This window comes from Centruroides sculpturatus, unplaced genomic scaffold (assembly GCF_000671375.1).
Source record: "Centruroides sculpturatus isolate CEXI.00-Female unplaced genomic scaffold, Cexi_2.0 scaffold1098, whole genome shotgun sequence".
Taxonomy (NCBI): Eukaryota; Metazoa; Arthropoda; class Arachnida; order Scorpiones; family Buthidae; genus Centruroides; species Centruroides sculpturatus.
Window position 1 is genome coordinate 147648 of NW_019385403.1, and position 13456 is coordinate 161103.

Genomic DNA, 13456 nt, shown 5'->3' on the forward strand with positions numbered 1-13456 from the left:
CTACTCCAATATTTTTTTTGTTTGTGTGTGTGTGTGTGTGTTTTAGCTGGCAGCACTGGCACTTTTGCATAATGTTTCTGAGGACTGTGTGTCGTTCTGAATCGAACATTTTTGATACTAGATCAACTTCTAAAGTTTTTTTTTTGTTTTTATATTTTTCAATATATTTATTTTGTTTGTACAAAATAAATAAATAATTTTTAACGATACAATAACCACGATTATTATTATTAAAAATTTTCATTATGCTTAACATCGCTGAAAATTCAACGCAAAACAACACGCAACAGAGAAAAATTTCAACATGGGATAGGTTAATATATTTTTTCGTACATAATCGGTTATCCAAAAAATAAGTTATCTGAATAACCCCAGTCCCCAATTGATTCAGATAAACGACACTCTACTGTATTTTCAGTTTTGACATGTAAAAAGCAACAAATTAATTATTAATGTAACTCCTACAAAAAGAGTATTTATATGATGAAAATGTTGTTATTAAATAACAATTCATTTATTTTCTTTTTAAATACAATGTTAAATGTATGAATATTTTTAAGAACTGATTATTAAGAATATCACTATTTGTTCAAAATTAATGGATTGTTACTTGCTTTAAACAAAAGACTTTGATAAAGTTTGCATTATCTGATTTGTGTACTTTAGCCACAACATAATGTGTATATATATTGTGGGTAAAGTAAGCTTAATATATTTTTCATAATTTTATTGCCCTATTATTATTATTTATTTTTTTTTTGTAATTTAGTAAATAAATTTTTTTATGTTAAATGTTTACATACATAGCTAACATAAAAATTATTTGTATCATTTATTGTCATAGACAATTTTTTTTTTTATGGATATTAAGTCAGCAGTTTGCAACTTGCATTCTGCTGATAAAATTTGGAGTTCCACAATAAAATTAATTTTTGAGCTTTAATTTATAATTTAAAATATGTATGAAAAATTTATTTAAATAAAGTTTCAAAAATAATTAATATTCCATAGGAAAGGGGGACCATGCACTGACTTTGTATGGATTTCATGTGTGGAAAATAAAATTCATTGAGTCTAATGATGGGAGAATTGAATCATATATATGGATTCTTCCTGTATATTCAATCCTGTATATTTGAAAAAACAGGTAACAATATTTGAATGTTTAAATGTTTGTTTAACAATTTGCAAAAATATCAAATGCATTCAATTCTCCCACTAATTGAGCTCCCGCAATATCCACTGACAAAATTATCTACAAAAATTAATTCTTCACATTATTACCAGTTTGAATTATGTTTGAATAATGTTTTTTCCATCATTAATTTTTTTTTATTATTGATTATTATAATAAATATATTTTATTTTAAATTAAAAAATTTTTATGGCTTAGGTTGCAAAACGAGCCAGTGTTTTAAAAAGAAGGAAATCTAAGAATAAGTTTGAATTAGGAAACATTTTGTCTTCAGATACATCAGTGCAACATGAAACAGATGGATCTGGCTGTGCCGAAGAATCTAAGGGTAACTTTTTAATAATTTTATTCTAAAGAAATTTCAAACATTTTTTGAAATATAGTAAAACTCTTAATTAAATGAAATCTAGATCCTGATTATATTAATAAACTTTAAAATTCAAAATATGAAAAAAGAAAAACAAAACTTACAAGGACATTAAGAAATTCATATAAATTTACTTGGTAAATAATTAATTTACTTAATGGAGTAATAATTAATTCTTTCCTGTTATTACATATTATATATAATTAATCCTTTGTTTTTTATCATGTAAGAGAGTGTATTTAAAATTTATTTGTTTTAAGTGTATTTTATGTATCTAAAAATCCTGTAAAATTAATTAATGAAATAAAAACAATCATTATCTTACTATATAACATATTCAGCTGTAAAGATGTTTTAGTTTTGTAATAATGTGAATTTAAAATTCTAAATTAGGCAAGAAATTTATCTTGAAATTTATATTATTTTTCAATTTTTTCTTACTAATACAGTATATTCTTTGAGTGAAAACAAACAGTATTTTTCTTACTTTTAATCCTATGATGATTGTTTGTAATATAAAAATAAAATAATTTTTTCAATAATGATCTTGATAAATTAAATATAAAGCTTTTCATTTATTTAGTTCAACACTAATTCAAAAAATATTTTTTGTTCTAAAATTATTTTATTAATTATATTAAATTTTCTCATAATTAAAATTTACAACCATTAAAATAGTTTGAAACTTGTTTTCTTCAAAGAATGTATGAAAGTATATATTTGAAATATGTATATATGAAGAATACATATATAAAGAATATATTAAATAGATTTTCAGACTTTTTCATTGTTTAATAAAAGTACTAAGATGTCAAATCTCTGCTTGTATCTATAATTTCTGCATCTCTCTCAAATAGTCCATTTTTTCCACAAGTGTTATTTCATACACTTTGCCATCAGAGAATTGATTGACATAACTCAAACAACATTTAACATAAAATTTTATCATATTTTTACTTATTTTTTGTGTTTTGAATTGTCATGAACAATGATAAAGAAAGATTATTAAAAATGCTTGTAGAAATAAGACACATTATATGGTCAATTACTGAAATCAAACTAAGGTGTCTAAAGCTGCTTAAATTCCAGAAATAATGTTTTACAGAATGAAATTTTAACAAAATTAAATTTCTTTTTGAATTTTTTATTTTATATAATATTCAGTTGCAACAAATACAAATCTGAGTCTGTTGGACAGAAAGTTTGTGTATTACAGTGATATGTTGCATGCTATAAATCATGTATACATGTTGAGCAGTTTGCATTGAAATGTCTGATGTCACTGACAATTATTGTATCAAACAAAAGTTTTTCTTTCTTTTCTTTTTTACTATGCAATTGGACAAAGTATACTTTCCCAACTATACCAATATGCAAGTTTTTTATCAATTTATTTATCTTAATAACTGACTAACAGGGAAAAAAATTAATAACTTTAAATATCTCAGGACTAATGGTTTTAAAATAAACTAAGTTTTATTTTTCTTGTAATTTTTAATGTTTAATTTTCATTATTATATAAGGATTACTATAACTTGAAATTTAAGATTAAGAATGACATTAACTCAAGATGAATTCTTTTTTATCATAAACTGTACGATTAAATGTTTAACTCAGTGGTGTGCCGTCATTAGAAGTGTTGGAAGTGCTGCTTCCCTTGTATTCTCTAAAAAATAAATAAATATTAATTTTAATTATATGAAAATAATCGCACAATATTTTATTATAACCGTATTATGTATCTTATTACAAATTTCTATACTACACGTGGGAAAAAAAAATTGCTATTGTATATTAGAATATTAGTGGTGGAGTGGAATCTCCTGTATTTTCAGATTACGAAAAGCCAGATTTGTGCATGCGCTTTACAGAGCACCATCCTCACCCGGTTTAGCCGGTGGAAGCCTACGAACTTGGGTGAAAGCTGCANTATATATAAAAGATTTTTTCAGCCCAAAGGCTTGCAGTGATATCAATAGCAAAATCTTATAAAACAGCTCCCATAGAGGCTCTTTTAGTAATAACTAACCTCATTCCTATAGATTTGCTAGCGAAGGAAAAGTACTGGAAATACAACCAAACAAAACTTGCCACAAAGAAAATAGACAGAGAAGAGTTTAACAACAACAAAAAAGGACCTAGCATCAGCAACACAGCCTCTAACATAGTGGACTACATTCAAAAACATAACTTTGACTATACCTCCCAACCGCACGCATTTCACCCCAAGTTCTCTATTGAGAACCATATTAATCTACAAGAAATGGATACCCCTTATGGTATATGTATATATACAGATGGATCCAAGTCCAAAAACGGCGTCGGTTCTTCAATGATTGTTGATTTCAACGATAAGCACCTTTATTAAGCACAACACAAATTGGCAATGCATTGCACGGTGAATCAATCTGAATCATGGGCAATACTGAATGCACTTAAATAGATTCAACAGAACGCATGGAAATACCAGACAAATCAATTAACAATCTTTAGTGATAGCAAAACAGTTCTGCAGCAACTTATAAAACTGAACGGGAAACTACCCGACAATCTATGAAAGCATAAACCTTATCACTCATCTACAACAAAAATACAACATAACTTTAGTGTGGGTAAAAGGACACTCAGGAAACAAAGGAAACGAAAGAGCTGATTTCGAAAGAGAAACAAAAAGGAAACAAAAGAGGCCCCGGTAAGATGTTCAAACTACTCTTTCAGCTCAATTCCACCTGTTTGGCTAACCCAGTGTTTCTCAACCTCTAACGAATTGTCACCCCCTTCTACGTAGTATCGCCCCCTTCAATAAAACCTTCACATAGCCCCCTTCACTACAAAATTCCCCCCCTTCACTACAAAATTCGACGTAGTATCGCCCTCTTCACTACAAAATTCCGATACCGAGGGACAAGGCTAACACCAAATTTGTACTGCATTGAATAGAATAGTGACTAGTATAATGTTATTTGTTTAATTATTGTACGATATAACGAATAAAATATCTAATTATTCTTAATATAATGTTTTACTATATAGCCCAGAAATTGTTTTTCGCCCCCCAAAATATAAATTGTTTCTAATCGCCCCCTGAACATGGAAAATTGCCCACATTGAGAAACACTGGGCTAACCAATCAAATGAGAGCCCATACTCTAAACAGCTGGCAGACCGGTGTGAAACTTGCCCAAATGGTTCACTTATAAGTTTTTGCCTAATGTTCAACACTGCCAAAAACTAAAACACTTAAATCTATCCTTCAATATGACCCAACTGTACACATGTCATGGCAATTTTTGTAGTTACCTGAATAGATTCTTAAATAAAACTGACGGGCTTTGCCCTTGCTCTCAAAATGCTACAGAGAACCCAGAGCACATCATATTCTTCTGTCCCAACTACACAAGACAGTGAAAGGAACTTATTGCAGTGATCCTGTCAGAGAATGAACTTTGGCCTTGTGAACTAAAAATCTTCACAGAAAACAAGAAGATACATAAAGCATTAAAGAAATTCATACAGGATATAAAAATCCTAAATTAGCATCATATTAAATTTAATAATGTCGGGTGTCAATTATACCGCACCATACTATTTTTATACATATTTCTTCTTATTATTATTAATATGTTAAGCTTCATATAAGCAGAATTGCATTAACATTTCTATTGCCAAGTAAAATTAAAATGGTAAACTTAGTTCACACTGCTACCTTTTAATAATATAATAATTTTTTTTTTTGTATTTTAATACAAATATTCATTAGCAGTTTAACATAATTACATAAATTTGTCGAAAAATATTCAGTTGTAAACAGCAACGCGATATGACCAGTTACATTTATTTATTTATTTTTTTTTTTTCAAATTTTGGGAATACTTTTATTTTGTAAACAATGTATATATTTGTAAATTCCTTATTATTTCCTCATAGTATTCTTTTGTACTTATAATTGTCAAAATCTTCATATCGATTTTGGCTATTTGCAAAATGTCTACAATGTAAACTTCTGTATAAATTTGTATAAATGCTGTTTGGAATTGAAAATAAAAGAGATACATATGATTATAGTCCCCATGGGGGCGTTGGTCCTGTCCTACCTTTTCTGTCTACCTGTATTTCCCCTTCACCCTAATATCTTCGCCAACTTTTCTCCTTATTTCCGTTTCTTTTACGGGCTATACCTTTGAGTGAGGCCTATCTCCCTTAGCAGTCTGTCCATATCTGCCTCTGACAACAAAGTTGAGGCTGAACTTGACAGTTAAGATTGATACATTATATGTGGCATAATGACCATATTAGAGATTTAGAGGCCTTGGAGATCTTTAAGGCATGCCAGTTAGGCAACTATATTAACACCTTCATACTCCTGATTGGTTCAATCATATTCAGTCACATAAATTATTTGAATTTATCAATTTAAATTTGAATTCTGCTGATGTTTTGTTTGATACATTTTATTATAGAATTTTATTATAGAACCTGATGCAGATCTCAGGAGGAGATCGAAAATGTTTGTATTCTATTAAAACATTGTTACTGGAAGGAGTTTTGTAATGTACAGTTGTCCCTCTATAGTTTGACGTTTTTTAATCCAACATGCTCAGTAGTCCGACGCACCTCCCGTCAAGGTACCCATCCCTGTTACGTGTCTGCTTGCACAGAAGCATGTTGCGATGTGAATCTCCCCATCCAATTCTTACTCGATGACACACATTTCGTGTGTTTTATGTGAGCAGTTCTGTTCGAACAGTTGGNGTTTAATAAAAGTACTAAGATGTCAAATCTCTGCTTGTATCTATAATTTCTGCATCTCTCTCAAATAGTCCATTTTTTCCACAAGTGTTATTTCATACACTTTGCCATCAGAGAATTGATTGACATAACTCAAACAACATTTAACATAAAATTTTATCATATTTTTACTTATTTTTTGTGTTTTGAATTGTCATGAACAATGATAAAGAAAGATTATTAAAAATGCTTGTAGAAATAAGACACATTATATGGTCAATTACTGAAATCAAACTAAGGTGTCTAAAGCTGCTTAAATTCCAGAAATAATGTTTTACAGAATGAAATTTTAACAAAATTAAATTTCTTTTTGAATTTTTTATTTTATATAATATTCAGTTGCAACAAATACAAATCTGAGTCTGTTGGACAGAAAGCTTGTGTATTACAGTGATATGTTGCATGCTATAAATCATGTATACATGTTGAGCAGTTTGCATTGAAATGTCTGATGTCACTGACAATTATTGTATCAAACAAAAGTTTTTCTTTCTTTTCTTTTTTACTATGCAATTGGACAAAGTATACTTTCCCAACTATACCAATATGCAAGTTTTTTATCAATTTATTTATCTTAATAACTGACTAACAGGGAAAAAAATTAATAACTTTAAATATCTCAGGACTAATGGTTTTAAAATAAACTAAGTTTTATTTTTCTTGTAATTTTTAATGTTTAATTTTCATTATTATATAAGGATTACTATAACTTGAAATTTAAGATTAAGAATGACATTAACTCAAGATGAATTCTTTTTTATCATAAACTGTACGATTAAATGTTTAACTCAGTGGTGTGCCGTCATTAGAAGTGTTGGAAGTGCTGCTTCCCTTGTATTCTCTAAAAAATAAATAAATATTAATTTTAATTATATGAAAATAATCGCACAATATTTTATTATAACCGTATTATGTATCTTATTACAAATTTCTATACTACACGTGGGAAAAAAAAATTGCTATTGTATATTAGAATATTAGTGGTGGAGTGGAATCTCCTGTATTTTCAGATTACGAAAAGCCAGATTTGTGCATGCGCTTTACAGAGCACCATCCTCACCCGGTTTAGCCGGTGGAAGCCTACGAACTTGGGTGAAAGCTGCACACATATAAAGATTCCAATTCTATCAAGGACCGGTTCTGGGCTGTTAGCCGCCTGCCCACTAGATATTTCGATTACGTGAATAACGAGTAGATTTATAACTTAACCCAACCGATAAGAATTTACTGGTATGTTTTTACGATAGTTCTGTATAGTTGACAGGAGTTTAAAAAATCCATTAAAATATTTGATATATTTATTCCGCTCTCCGATTTTATATTACTCACGGATTTCGATGTTAAACCAGTGATATTACGATTTCGTACATCCCATCTTTAAGGGGATGTAGAAAAAAACGTGTACAATTCTTGTATAATGTTAAAAAATTAACCGTTACTTCGACAGCATCATTTACAACTAAATTTAATGAATGAGAGAGATGCACGAGGTACAGAAAAGGCTCTAGAATTTATTTTCCTTAAATTTACGATTTATGTATCCGTTGTCGTAAAAATTTGTCTTTCCACTTTTTTCCCGAGACTACAAATATTCGAGTACAAAGTAACTGGTTTCGACTTATTTCTACTTAAGAAGTAGTTAAATAATTAAGCGATTAGGGAATTGGGGACGTAAACAAAACCCTGATGAAAGAGCCGGAATTTTACTTAAACAAAAGCCTAACCGGACCAATATCTAGCCGAGTACAGTGGGACTGATTTCTTCGTAATATTAGATGTAATAAAGACAGAAATTTTTCCAGTTCAATGAAAGTGAGTAAAAGTTGTAAATTTTGGAAATTTCCGTGGACACCTGGTCTTAAAACGAATTACAGTAGTTAGAAAACAAATGACTTTTAAGTTTAACAAATTTAGATTTTTACAGCTATGATGAGAAACGTTTAAAATTTACAACAACCCTGTCGCGTCCTTTGAGATATACTAGTGATGAGACAAAAGAGACATTAACCGGTATCGGCACCCTCGGGATTTGGCAAGCATGCACCGCACCGCACACCTACCAAGACCGTCTCTGATTCCATCCACGAGCCACTGGTAGGGAGCAATTTTAACTAGGTGGATTGTTTTAATATTTAAAAAGTAAAGACTATTTTATGTTATTTTTATGTACGTTTCTTCACAAAACTATATTTATAATTTTCTTTAAAAGTATATTCATACAATTGAATATTTTGTACCAGGTATGTATAATTGTATATCATCACACATTTTATTTTAACAAGTAAGTTTTTATAATTTTATTTTTAATTTTAGCCCTTATATTATAGCTAGCAATTTAGAATGTAATTGTGATATCGAAAATTTATTTCAAAAAGTTTTGGCTCGAGACCATATAATGAAAAAGAAAAAATTTGTTCGACATTTTCATGATAAAATTTATGAAGATATAAAATGGCTTTGTGGATGCATAAAAATGCAAAATTTGTTTTGTTGGCCTTGCCTACTATTTTCAAATAAAATTAGTGTGTAGAATGAGATTGGCTTTGACGATTTAAATAATTTGAGTAAAGCTGGCAAAAGACACGAAAATCCTAAATCTCGCATCGATTCTTTCGTAAAATTGAAGCAATTTGGAAATCAAAATAGAATAGAATTTAACATTAGTACACAATATAAAATATATATTGAAAATTATAACAAGATAGTTATGGCTAATAGATATATTTTAGGAACTCAGGCGGATTGCTGGTTGGCATCGTTTATGGTTAGAACTAGGGTAGTTCTAACCATAAACGATATATTTTATTCCCTAGTTCTAAGATATATTTTAATTAGTAGATGTTATCGAAGCAAGAATTGGCATTTAGAGGGCGTATAGAATCTATTAAATATAATATAAGAGAGTTAATTATATTGAACTTGCTTATTTATTAAGTGCGTTAGATAATCTATTAATTAAAAATACATTTAGAGAAGTCTACGGTTTTTACTGGCTTATCAAACAAACGAATAAGAATGGACCCTAGACCATTGCTGACTGATTGCCCCTGGAAGTCGGCTTCTTATAGAAACACAGCTTCCCTATCATCAAATGTCACGGCACGCCACTGGTTTAACTGTTTAGCAAACTCCATTTATTCATTAGTCAGGTGATACTTTAGTTTATATATATATGTAAAGTTAGTTGTTTTCATTATTGAGATATTTGTAATGGTTGTGGTGCAACAAAAGCATTATATCCAGATGTTATTATAAATAAGTTTAGAAAAGATTAGGAAATTATCATGGAAATTTGAATCCATTAAGAAATGGAAAACATTTTTGTACTTTTTAATATGGCTTTATAACTTAGCTAATGTGAAGATATGTTAGAGATATAATTTTGTTATATCTCTTATAGATATTAATGTTGGAATTATTTGACTCTGAAATTTTAAGATAAAGATGTAAATGTACTATCACAAAATTCAGTAAACTGAATTTTGAACAAAAACATTGTCATGTAGTGAATTATGGGCAATTATGGGCTCTATTTATACTTTTCATTTATGTAAAATTGCTATATACAGTAGACCCCCCTATAACGCTTAGATACGTTCACGTTATTCGAATTTCACATTGTAGGAATCCTTAAATACATGAGCCAATCGCAGCCCGTCACGTGTAAAGTTTACGGACTACGGCTGTTTGAAAGGTTTTCTTCCATAAAATTAATTGATTCTAGACTAATTTGACTCAACATTTCCAAAACACGTATAATTTTTGGGGAATAATCTGTATAAACTATGCTATAAACAAAAAATTGTAGGATTACTTACCGAGTGTGCACCGTTCGACTACGCTTGAATAAAAAATGTTTCTTTCACAAGAAATGTATAAAATTAGTGCTGTATTAGACTTACGGTACGTAATTTACATACTGTACAGATGATAGTAAACTCAACTTACTAGCCTAAAATCTCCGTAGCGTGTTGCCAGGCGGCAGAAAGCATATATATAATTATAATAAAGTTACAATAAATTAAGTTAATATATAATTATATATACAGTACCTAATTTATATATAATTAATATATAATTATATGTACAGTACCTAATTTATATATAATACTGTACAGACGATAGCAAACTCAATTTACCCGCCTGAACTTTCCGTAGCGTGGCACTGGACGGCGGAAAGTAGTTCGGCTGCTCATCCAATATTGGTCCAGATTCGACCAATCTTGTCGCAACACGAGTCGGCGACAACGTTTTACGAGTCCCTTTATACGAATACTTCTGCAATTTTTTTGCTATGTTATAGGAATTTCCGTTATAGGAACCCACGTTATAGGGGGGTCGACTGTATATTATCTTGTTGATTCATTGAAATGAAAAATATTAAAGTTTTGCTTTGTATATTTTAGGACTGACATTAAGAGGAAAAAAAGAAGGTAAATTAAACACTAATCAGAGTAACACAACAGATGTAATTTCTGATGAAATAGAAATTGATATAGATGATCCACCTCGATTAACAATGTAAGAATTTATAAAAGATATTTAATTAATCTTTTAAAACAACGTTTATGCTAATAATTTATTACATATAGGCTTATATTTATATTTTAATTATGACTTCTTATACTGAATTTAACACATTTTTTTATAACATTGAGATTTTTTAGGGTAATTTTTTTATTGGTGTTTTCATTCAAGAGAGTTTTTGCTTTCTTAGGCATTGGGAATGACTAAGCTGAAAAAATACATTGTGTGAAAAGAACAAATTCTCAAGAATTCAAGAAGGCTGTGTCAAGTTTTACTGATGTGCTAGCATTAGTAGCATTTATGTTGACATTTAATTTTAATATCAGTAACATTTACATTAATTAATGGCATCTACATTAATAAAAACAAATAAGTAAACTCTTTATAAATACAGCTCTTATAACTGTACAAAATAAAAGTACTGAACAAATTTAATTAAATAGCTTGCCACACATGAAACACAGCTATGGATGAAACACAGCTATGTTTGAAAGTAAGGAAGTCTTATTAAGGAAAAAAATTCTTAGTTAAGAAATAAGTAAAAAACAAGTGTTTCAATTAATAATAAAAACAAAATATACCTTTCCAAACAACAGTATTTGATTACTATTCATTACTTTCCCTTTTAAATTAGGGGAACCCACCATTAATAAGCATCCACAATGTGGGTTGGGATAGTTTCACATTGCCAGATTGCATTTTGGTTGGTTACTAAAAGAATATTGACATGAATTTCACTTTGTGTTCACTTGTGGTCTTATTGAATATTCCAAAATGCATTGTGTGCATTTTTGAAAGTGCCACAACACAAAATTTGCATTGTGGTTGAATCTGAGAAGTCAGGATGCATTATGATCAATTTTTCACTCAATAAACATTTTTTATCTTTGAGTCTAACATATATAATAATATTATGAAAACAAGAAAATAAAGTTATTCACAAACAATGAAAAACTTTTCTGTGAACAAGTACTGTACATACCAAACCTAACACATAACTGTAGCTTAATGATACACCAACAGAAAAACAGATAACACGTTTTTGATCTACTCTGATCCAATCTAATCACACACAAAGATGAAGCAAGCTGGATCAAGAAGGAAGAACAAAACATGCATAAGACACTAATCATGGCTGTGTAGAAATAAATATACACAATATCCAAAATGCACTATGGAACATTCAGTTGGAAGACACTTTGTACAGATAACATTTACAATTTTTGGCGATTTGGTGAAAGTTTTCATTGGTCATTTTTCAAGTACATGGACAGACAAAAGATTTCTTATAGAATCATAATAAGCAGGTTTTATTTGACACATATGAGAAGCAATTACATGTTAAAAAGATATAATAAAATATATATGAACAAACAATGCAGATGATATATGTTCTCATCTTGAGAGGACAAGATAAGAAGTAATTAACAATCAGAAGTCACATAAGATTAGTTTAAGATGGTACCATATTTATTTGTTTTTATACTGTACAATCTATTAGAGGACATTCAAAAATTTTGAAGCATGGATTTTCACATCTTTTCAGCTTGACCTATTGTATTTCTGGGAAGAAGTGAAAGTAATGTGACTAGTAAATATATTGTATTTACTGATTATTCAATAGAACAATAAAATTGATAATATAAGAATGCAAAACAGTATGTAAGTAATAGTTAAAATATGTGATAATGAATTTTAATGTTTCCAAATGTGTTATAGATCTCCCAAGACAGTGGAGAGAATCAAATACTATTAAAAATTCTCCTGGATGATCTTGTTTTTGCTTTAGATAAGAGAGCACTCCGGATAAGGAAGCATAATACAGTGATCACAAAGGTGCTCTCTTCCTTAAGAGAGTACCTTTGTACTGAACTGTATACACAAAATCTAAAATTACCAAAAGAAATTTCTTATACTGTATTTCATTCATTTTTAAATGAAACCTATAAAAAAAATCTCTAATATATAATTGTAGTTATGTTTGTAGTTAAATTTTAGAGGGAAATAAACTGACAAAAGATTATTCCACAACTGTTTCAAAATATTTATATCACAACAATGATTTCATTTCAAAATTGATACAACTTCTTATGGTACAACAATTCAAATAACTTTAATATAAGAATTTTAAAGTAAATTATCAGATACAGTTAAAATTGAAAAGTAGTTTTTATCATCTATTGTAAGAGAAGAGAAATTTTTTATCTATATAAAATTCATCAGAGAATTAAAAATTGAATGAAAGACAATTTTTCTTAATTTCTAGCAATAATTGAAAGATTTATCATAAATAATATAAATTTAACTCAAATAGAATTATCTGTTATGAAAAATTGTGTCACCTGGTTTAATTAACTTGCTAAAAAATTTTAATGAAAATATATTCTGAAAAATTTTTGAAGATTTGTATCTGTAGTTTTTAATATTGTACAGGAAACCCATGATAGTTCAAAATTCAAGGGACAGAATAATTGCAACTTCAATTTATAGAGTTTTGAATTATCCAAAATTTACAAATTTTTGTACCGTATGCCAAATGCCATGTAACTGATGTAATTTATTAAGCAAATGGAATATGG

The 13456-nt window shown here is 28.9% G+C and overlaps 1 protein-coding gene across 1 annotated transcript in view; it reads left to right on the forward strand.

Annotated features, from left to right (window-relative positions):
• LOC111638582 (potassium voltage-gated channel subfamily KQT member 1-like) overlaps positions 1–13456 on the forward strand; it is an 84613-nt gene that overhangs the window by 61441 nt on the left and 9716 nt on the right. The window contains exons 11-12 of the mRNA XM_023384312.1: positions 1394–1523; positions 10757–10871. Of these exons, the coding sequence (XP_023240080.1) occupies positions 1394–1523; positions 10757–10871 (245 nt within the window). The remainder of the gene's footprint in view (positions 1–1393; positions 1524–10756; positions 10872–13456) is intronic.